The sequence below is a fragment of the Monodon monoceros genome, unplaced genomic scaffold (assembly GCF_005190385.1).
Source record: "Monodon monoceros isolate NGI ecotype Baffin Bay Population unplaced genomic scaffold, NGI_Narwhal_1 Super_Scaffold_18, whole genome shotgun sequence".
NCBI lineage: Eukaryota > Metazoa > Chordata > Mammalia > Artiodactyla > Monodontidae > Monodon > Monodon monoceros.
In genome coordinates, this window is record NW_021703774.1 from 172,623,932 (window position 1) to 172,633,428 (window position 9,497).

The 9,497-nt window shown below is 56.1% G+C and overlaps 1 protein-coding gene across 2 annotated transcripts; it reads left to right on the forward strand.

Annotated features, from left to right (window-relative positions):
- Positions 1-244: 244 nt before the first annotated feature.
- SRM (spermidine synthase) lies at positions 245-4,198 on the forward strand. 2 transcript variants are annotated; one of them, XM_029229199.1, is made up of 8 exons: positions 245-489; positions 1,067-1,187; positions 1,655-1,747; positions 2,511-2,664; positions 3,290-3,373; positions 3,464-3,609; positions 3,692-3,814; positions 3,916-4,198. In XM_029229199.1, exons 1-8 carry the CDS (start codon positions 323-325, stop codon positions 3,934-3,936), a joined length of 909 nt encoding a protein of 302 aa, XP_029085032.1. In that variant the 5' UTR covers positions 245-322; the 3' UTR covers positions 3,937-4,198. The 2 variants fall into 2 exon arrangements, with proteins under 2 accessions (XP_029085032.1, XP_029085033.1); XM_029229200.1 differs by lacking the exon at positions 1,655-1,747 and having other exon boundaries at positions 290-489; positions 3,916-4,186.
- Positions 4,199-9,497: the final 5,299 nt, after the last annotated feature.

The window sequence follows — 9,497 nt, forward strand, 5'->3', positions numbered from 1 at the left end:
CCCGGCCCCACGTGGCCCCGGGAAGCAGGCCGCACTACCCTGCTGCCGCCGACTGACAGCCGGCCGCAGCCACCGGGCGCCGCGCTCCAGCGAGGCAGCCAATGAGCGCGCTCGGAGTGCCGGCGGGGCGGGACCGCCGGGCCGCCGAGCGCTCGCGCCGCCACTGGAGGGCTTGGGGCCCGCCCCTGGCAACAGGCCCCGCCCCGCCGGCAGGGTTAGGTTGCGGCGCGGGCGGCGGGGAGGAGTTGGTCCCGTTGTGCTGCGGCTCCGCGCGGCCTGCAGTCCCGGGCCCGCGCCCCGCGCCGCCCGCCCGCCCGCCGCCATGGAGCCCGGCCTTGACGGCCCCGCTGCCTCCGGCCCCGCTGCCATCCGTGAGGGCTGGTTCCGCGAGACGTGCAGCCTGTGGCCCGGCCAGGCCCTGTCTCTGCAGGTGGAGCAGCTGCTACACCATCGACGCTCGCAGTACCAGGATATCCTCGTCTTTCGCAGGTACCCCCGCCCGCCCGGCCCCGCGCCCCGGAGCCCCGGCGACGGCTCTCAGCCCAGACCGCCGGCTGCCAGCTGCCCAACCCCACGCAGCCCGCCGGGACTCCTGCCCCGGTCTCGGCCCAGCCCGCCCCTCTTCCTGCCGGACCCCTGTCTTGCGCCCTTTACGTCCGGATGCCCCCGGCCGTCTCTGCCAGCTCCTGTCCCTGCAGAACTGTCAGAAGTTCTCGTAACTAGGCCCGTCTCTTCCCTCAGTCCCCTCCCCACCCTGCATCCCGTCTCGCTGGGCTGGGGGGCCGGCGTTGCGGGCGGTCCTCTTCGGCGGGGAGGGAGCCGGAGTCTGCGCCGACCCGACGCGCCGAGCTCCACGTGTCAGTCTCGGACACGTCAGAGCCGGGACCCCGAGTCCAGCCTCCACCTAGCGGGCCTGCCCGCCGATCCTCGCCACGTGTCACCCCTTAGGACTCACCCCTGGAGCCCCTCTGCAGGTTGGGGGAGATTCTTCTCACCCAGGGCGAGTCGGGGCACGTTGCCCCTTTCCCGGGGAACCCAGATTCCTGACTGTCACTCCCACCCGCAGTAAGAGCTACGGTAACGTGCTGGTGTTGGACGGTGTCATCCAGTGCACAGAGAGGGACGAGTTCTCCTACCAGGAGATGATCGCCAACCTGCCTCTCTACAGCCACCCCAACCCACGCAAGGTACTCCCATCCCACCCACATCCAGCCCTGAGGCCAGTGATAGGTCCCACAGAACAGTGCTGGGGGCCCCAGCTGCGCTCAGTGCTCAGCTCAGGTGCTTCCCAAACAGCTGTCAGAGAAAGTGCTAGCAAGGACGAGGGGGCTAGTGGGGAGAGCCACCCATTTTACAAGGATTGGGGGCTGACAGCCTGGCTGAGGCCTGGAGCTTGAGAAGGAGCCGCGCTGGAGGGAGTTTCCAGGAACGGGGGACACATCGTGCCAGGTTCCTAGGGCAGGAGAGCTTTTCTAGGAGTAGAAAGTGAAGTAACAAGGCTTGTGGAACAGAGGAGCGGAGAAATTGTTCCAGGTGGTTCTGTCTGCTCAGCGCAGTTTGGGGGGCAGGGAGGCCAGCCACTGAGTCCTGCTGGAGCCTGTTTGGTGGGGCTGGTGCCCAGGGCCCCGCTCCTGGCTGACTCTTCCCCTGGCAGGTGCTGATCATCGGGGGCGGGGATGGGGGTGTCCTGCGGGAGGTGGTCAAGCATTCCTCCGTGGAGTCGGTGGTCCAGTGCGAGATTGACGAGGTGAGTGCACAGAGCCGGGCGGGGTTTGGATTCAAGTCCCAGTGCTCCCTGAATTGGCTGTTTACCCTTGGGCAAGTGGCTTAACCTTTCTCGGCCTTGTTTCTTGGTCTCAAGAACACATTGGAGGATTCAGTAGGAAAAGCAGGTAGTAAAGCACCTGGCACAGAGTAGGTGTGCCACTGATGCCAGCTCTTCATAAGCCTAAGAGCTGATGCTTCATAGAAGCCCCAGGGGACTGCAACCACTAGCGCACCTGCCCTTTACAGCAGCGTGCTTCAGTGAGCGTCTAGGTTCCGGGTTCAGTCCCTGCCTCCTTGGAGCCGATATTCTAGTTAGGAGGCGGTATCAAAGGGTTATCTGATAAAGGAATGTGAGGTGGGTCCCTAGGGTGTGGGTTGATGCTGAGGTCTGAATGAGAAGCAGCTGGCCACGTGGAGACAGGGAAAGGCTCTCCCGGTGGAGGCTGGAATTCTAACCCTCTGAAATAGCAAGATAGCCACCCAGCTGCGGTGGCTGTGTCTGGGGAGAGGGAGCAGGGGTGGTGGAGGTGTGGGCCGAGCTGCAGGCGGGAGCTAGCCCTCCGAGAAGTTATGGGGAGGTACCAGACTGCTCTCTGTTTTACAGATGTGGAAACTGGGGTTCCACAAAGGGAGTGGCTCGTCCAAGGTGACCGGGCTCTGAGAGGGGGTCCCACTCAACTCTGTCTGCCTCCAGGGCCCCCAACCCCTGTGGCCCAACCTGTTCCCTCCTGTCTCCTCCCCAGGATGTCATTCAAGTCTCTAAGAAGTTCCTGCCGGGCATGGCCATTGGCTACTCTAGCTCAAAGCTGACCCTACACGTGGGTGACGGTTTTGAGTTCATGAAACAGAACCAGGACGCCTTCGACGTCATCATCACTGACTCCTCAGACCCCATGGGTAAGCAATGGATGGCCTGGGGCCTCTGGCAGCCACCAGAGGGAAGGCCAGCCTCCCGCTCTGTGTCCCAAGTCTGAGTTGTGGAGTAGAGGACACAGGGGGCCCCAGAATTAGTGCAGCTCTTTTCCCTTCTGAGTTGTCACCTCCCCACTCAAACATGGCTCAGCAGAATAGGGGGACTGGGCGACTGCACAAAGTTCACAAGTTGGTTGAGAGCCTGGAAGAGAGTGGGGCTCTGGGCTTGGGCCACTGAGGCCCCAGTTTCCTCTTCAGCCTCCTCTCTGCTCTTGACAGGCCAGCATCAGGGTGTGCGGGGTATCTAGCCTCAAAGCAAGGCTCGGGGTGGAGATTCCCCTGATGCGATGCCTATGAGCATCCCCCCAGGAATGGGATTAAAATGTGGAACCCCCTCATACTGGGGTACTGGATCCCTGCCCCTCTCAAAAGCACCCTCTTCGTAGTTGGTCTCTGAACTCCACAGACCTGGCTTCAGTTCTCAGCTCTGCCCCTGGGCAGCTGTGAGGGTCTGTGTGGTCAGGTGACAGCGGCCCTTGCCGCCTCCAGAGCCAGGCTCAGGCAGTCTCAGCCGGAGCGTTCCTTGTCCCTTATCCCCTGCTCCCCTCAGGCCCTGCTGAGAGTCTGTTCAAGGAGTCCTACTACCAGCTCATGAAGACCGCCCTCAAGGAGGACGGCATTCTCTGCTGTCAGGGTGAGCGGGCTGCCCCGTGCGGGGGGAGCGCGGGGGGCGGCGGGGGGAGTGCCGCCTGCCCAGTGCTGATGCTGCCTGACCCGCCCCCAGGCGAGTGCCAGTGGCTGCACCTGGACCTCATCAAGGAGATGCGGCACTTCTGCAAGTCGCTCTTCCCCGTGGTGGATTACGCCTACTGCACCATCCCCACCTACCCCAGTGGCCAGATCGGCTTCATGCTGTGCAGCAAAAACCCAGTGAGCAGTGGGCTGTCCTGGGGGCGGGAGCGGGGCAGGTGGGCACGGAAAGCGCTCCCCTGAGACCCCCCCTTGTCCCCAGAGCACCAACTTCCGGGAGCCCGTGCAACAGCTGACGCAGAAGCAGGTGGAAGAGATGCAGCTGAAATACTACAACTCCGACGTGCACCAGGCAGCCTTCGTCCTGCCCGAGTTTGCCCGGAAGGTGAGCTACCTGCGGGGCAGGGAGACCCAGGGCTCCCTGAAGGGCCCCTTTGACCCCCTCACAATCCAGCACCCTCCTGACTAGGCCTCGTGTCCCACCAGGCTCTGAATGATGTGCACTGAGCCCACGTGCCGCTGCCCATGCTGCCCAGGACCTTGGCCAGGGAGCCTCCGGGGCACCTGGGCCGCACCAGCCCTGGACAAGACCCCCGCTGGCTCGCCCACCAACCGAGTGTTACAGGCCCCAGAACGCTGCCCGGCCGGCCCTGCTGGGCGGACTGTCTGTCTTCCTGTGTGTGGAGTTCAGCCTCCAAGCCTATACCAGCTGTGTACAGCAACCACCCACCTTCTGTCGCCCCTCACTCACCAAACACGTGTATTTATAACAAAATGCTGAATTGTGTGTCCCTGGACTTCAAACTGGCCCAGGCAGGGGCTACATCAGCCATTAATGGGTTCCCCTGTGTGCCAGACCCTGAGCTGGCCCCGCTGTCTGGCCTTCAATTGTCCGCCGTGGGAGTAGGCAGGCCTGCCTCCTTGTGTAACCGTGGACCGGCCCCTTGAGCCCCGTGGTGCCCAGGGATGCAGCAGTCATCAAACTGGACCCAAGTCTGTCCTGAGAAGCTTTAGCCATTCCTTCACCAAGCCCTGCACAAGGCTGGTGGTGATAGGCCCATGGGGCCCGGGCTGGGGGTTGTCAAAGTCAAGGGCTTTGCTTTGTCTTGGGGCTGCCCGGCAGGGTCCTCAGAAGACTCTGGGCCAGGTCCCATCCTGGGGTGGGTGCGGATGTGACCCCAGAGGCAGCCTTGAGGAGCGTGACTGGGGTCCGGTTCCCTGGGCCTGCAAGTCAGGGGCCTTGACTCGGCTCAGATTACAGACCTGGGTTCAGATCCTGCCTGCCCCCCTCGCGAGCCTGCCCTCTGGTAAGTTCCTAGAAGCTTCCCCCAAGTGTTGAGAGGTTGAGAAAGCAGGTGTGGGCGGCTCCACAAGGACTCTGTGGGCATGTGACTGTCCCCTCTCCAAGGTGCTGAACCGGCAGGCACCTCGGTCCTGCTGACTGCGGGGACTGAGGGTCTGGTGGTGGGACAGGAGCCACCACAACAGGATGCAGGCTGGGGCAGGGGGCCTCCAGTCCCCTCCTAACTCGGGGGATTGGCCCCTGCTCCTTGCAAAAGCCGGCATCACCTCCCCCGCCCCGCACCTGCCCTCGGCAGGGACGTGGTCAGGGAATGTGTTAGCCTGGGAGACTGGGGCTGGCAGGTTGGGGGCCAGCGTGGGTGTGGGAACCCTGGCGGTGGTTCAAGGATACTCCCAACCCCGCTCCTACCCTGGGCACCCACCTTGGAGGCACCACTCAGCAGGAGCTAAGACTGCAGTCATAATAGGGGTGGGAACAGGGGTCCAGCTGTGCCACCAACTCCTCGAGTGGCCTCAGGCCAGTCACCCACCCCCTCTGGGCTTCCCGTGCTCCACCCTCACGAAGCCCCTGGTCTGTGAGCACGTTTTGGGGTTCATCCCTGGTCAGCAAGTCTGATCCCAAGCTAACCTCCCCATTCCAACCCCCCGGTCTTCCCCCTCCCGCGGAGGCCCGGCGGAGTCAGGACTTGGCTGGGCTGCAAGAAAGTACCAGGCAAAGGAGGACTGGTGATGGCCAGCTATGGAGCACTGTCCTGTCACCAGCTTGAATTCCTTTAACCTTGACAAGGAAGGCAGGAAGGAAGATACTGTTAACTCCACACAAGATGAGGTGACATGCCCGAGGCCTTACCAGGCAGCTGGTCTCCCAGGAGCCACTCCGCTCCGTGGGCCTCTGCAGCTCAGCTGGAGCACCCTGGGGCTCCCAGCAGGGGCAGCTGCCTGGACCTCCACTCTCAGTGGCCCTCCTCCCCGTGGCTCATCTTACTGACCAGGCTCCAGGAAGGTCCATCGTGAGGATGACCCAGGGAATGAAGGTGGGCAGGGAAGGGGGGTGGTCCCAGCGCTGGGGGCACTGGACCTGGGTCACAGTAACTCTGTGACTTGAGCTACGCACAACTCCTGACTCGGTCACCCTGTCTGTAAAATGAGAGCAGTGGTCCTCAGCTGTTACAGGGCTTCATTAAGGAGCACGTGTCACGTCGTTCTCACTGAGCTGGTGGAAATCAGGATTTCTTCTCAGGGCAGAGGAAGAAGAGAGGGCCCAGGTTGCAGAAGTAGCTGCAAGAATGCCTGACCTGGACTAGAAGATGTCTGCAGTGTCAGTCCCTCCACTTCCCCAACTTTTAGTGGCATCTGCGTGCATGTGCCCACCTGGAAAGGGTGGGCGTTGAGGACTGAACCCCACAGCTGGGTGGATGTGATTTGAACACAGACTGATCCACAGAAGCAGAAGCAAAAGCAGGCGTTCGGTGGGGGTGTGACCTGAGTCCTCCAAAGTTCCAGAAATCTGGAAGAGGGCCGTGAACAGGCCCAGTCTGTGGCACGGAGAATAAAATCAATCCTATCTAGGGTTCTGAAATTCAGGTATTAAAATCAGCCCTGCCCACAGATGTAGAGAACAAACGTATGTACACCAAGGGGGGAAAGTGGCTGGGAAGGGGGGGATGAGTTGGGAGATTGGGATTGACATATATACACTAATATGTATGAAATGGATAACTAAGAAGAACCTGCTGTATAAAAAAATAAAGTTAAAAAAAAAATTAGCCCTGCTTCCCCGCCCCCCTCCGCCCCCGGTTTAAGGATACAAGTAGATCCCATGCGAATTGTTAGGAGAGAAAGAGCAGCCCTGCTGTACCTGCTTTTCTCCCTGGAGGCAGCCACGTTTACCTCTCAGCTGATCATTTTGCTCATGCCTCTAAACAATATGCTTGTATTACTACTTCTCGATTTGTCAGTTTCAGTCATAATTGTTGATTTTCCACTGGGGAACGTGAGGATTTAGCTCTTTGCTTCCCTGCCCCACCACACTCTCAAGCATTAACCGATAACCTTGGTTGGCTCCGCAATCAGTGTTTGCACCGTTACAACTTAGGCAAATGCCGTTCTCAGCTGAGACTCAGAGAAAACGATAACTTTTTATCTCTGGCACAGCTTCTTGTTTTTCCTGGAGGGTTTTTGCATTCGCTTAATTTTCAATAAATTTATCACTAACTTAGCCCCAAACTTTTACCAAATCGCTAAAGCTCGTAAGATGTTTGGATTCAAAACACTTCCTGAGGTTCTGGTCAATATGCTAATCAGTTTTGTTTTTTTTTTTCTTATTGTGAGATTCTAAGTGTTTTACCTATAGCCTCATTATAATTATAATTCATGATTATACTTATTGGAATGTTCCGTAATAAGAAACTAATATACATACCATGCCTTTCTTTATTATGAGTTGTACCATAATGTATGTAACACTTTCATTTAGGAAAAATAATTACTGGAAAAAAATTTTTTTGGAGGATCTTTGGACTCTACCGGTATCTTACCATTTTCATCTCTCTGAAGAATCTGTTCCAAGCCTCCTGACTACCCCAAGTGGGATACCCTGTCGGGACTCTTGTCTCTTGGACCCCATATCTTCCTGTTTCTTGGTTTACTCCCTCGTTTTGGTGAAGCATATCCTAGAGGAGCCTTCTGAGAAAGGGGACAAGGGATGAGAGTTTTAAATAACCTGACATGCATGAATCTCTTGATTCCATCTTCATGCTTAATTGATGGGTACAGAATTTGGTTGAGTATAGAAATATGTTGGAAATTATCTTCCTTCAACATTTTGAGATTTGCTGTTTTCCATTGTTATCATCTATTCCTGTGTTTAAAATTAGCCCAAAATGTAGCAGATTGAAACAATAACAATAAACATGTCTTTTCTGTGGGTCAGGAATTTGGGAGTGACTTAGCTGGTTGGTTCGGTTTAGAGTCATTCATGAAGTTGCAGTAAAGCTGTCACTAGAGCTGGAGGGTCAGCTTCCAAGATGACTCAGTCACATGACTAGCAGATTACGCTGACAGATGTTAGGAGGCCTCAGTTCCTCCCCATGTGGACCTCTCCACAGGGACACTGAGTGTCCTCACACATGGCAGCTGGCTTCCCCCAGAGCGAGTGATCAGAGAGAGAGCCAGGTGGACGCTGCGATGTCTTGTATGCCTAGCCACACATTACACACCATCATTCCAGTCATGCCCTATCCATAAGCCCTACTCAGTGTGGGAGAGGACTACACATGAGGGCGTGAATACCCCAATATGGGACTCACTGGACGCTGACTTCTAGTTTCCAGTGTTATTTCGATAGCTCCAAAATCATTCTTTTCATGATCCTTTGTAAGTGATCTGCTCTGTTTTCGCTCTCCTCCCCTCTCTCTCTGTCTCTCAAAGTTTGTAGAACATAATTTTTCTCTCTGATGTTTTGCAAATATCAGGTGTAAAGTTCTATTTTCATCTGTAGTTCTGGGCACTTGGAGGACATTTTCAATCGGTAAACTCGCATTCTTTTCAGTTCTGGGAAATTTCCTTGCATTATTTTGTTTATAATTTCCTTTCTTCTGTTTTCTTTGTTGTCTTTTTCTAGAATTCCTGTTATTTAGTCTTTGACATACTGTATAGGACTTTACTGCTTTTTCATTTCTTTTTGACTCTATTTTTCTGGAAGATTTCTTCAATCTTATCTTCCAAACAACTTGTTGAGTTTTTTGTTTCTGTCATATTTTTATTTCCCCAAGCTGTTTTTTGTTCTCTGAATGCTCTTGTTAAATAGCAATACGGTTCTTGCTTCTTGTTCTAGCCTCTCTTTTTGCTTTGAAGATATTAATTATTGCTTCATTTTAGTTTTGGACATTTTCTTCTCACTGCTTCTTACTGTTTTGTTGTTGGTTGGTTGATTTTTTTGGTCTTTCTCCCTCACGTGTGAGGTTTTCCTCAGTAACCCTTGAATGTTCTGCTCATGTGTAAGACTGGGGACTAAAAAGCTAATTGGAAGCTCTGAGCGCATGATGGGGGCTTGTCAGCTGACTTTCACTGTGGGTGAGGCGGCTGAGCCATTTGCTTGTAGAACCTTAAGTCAGTGTCTTTAGGTCTTTCCTCCTGAACTCGTCAACACTTCCCAGGAAAAAGAGAGAAGCCTGGTGGCTGCCAGGTTCTAGGAGTTGAGTCGGAGGAAGGCTGGTCTGTCTGCTTAGTGCCCCTGTTTTCTGTCTGCCCCTCCCATGCTCAGCTGGGCCTGGGACTCTCCATATACTCCCTCCAAGAATAAGTCTCCACGTTTCTGCTGAGGTCGGGGGATGGGAAATAGGGATTGGCAAGATTCTTACATGCGTCCAGAAGGACCTGGTGCCACCAATTCCTGATTCCACTGCCAACTTAGAGTTGCTTCCTGGAGAGCTGTTTCCACCTGTCCATCTGTTTCCCCAGCTTCCTAAATGTTGATGCTGCCTCCTCTCCCACATTCCCCATCGTCGTGGGCTCGTGTTTTTAAGGCTTTTCTCTTCTCTCTTATCGTAGCGTTTCAGGAGGCAAAGGTAGGTGTGTGTGTGTGTGCCTCCCCCATCTCCGCCTAGAAGCCATCGCTGCCGAGGTCATTGTCACAGAGACCCTGGGCGACCTCGGAAGTCACACACGGCGGGGGAACCACAGAGGTTCAGGGTGAGGGACAGAGCCAGGATTTGTCCCCGGAGCTGGCTGTCATCCAGGTTCAGGCCCCTGGCTCCTGGAGCATC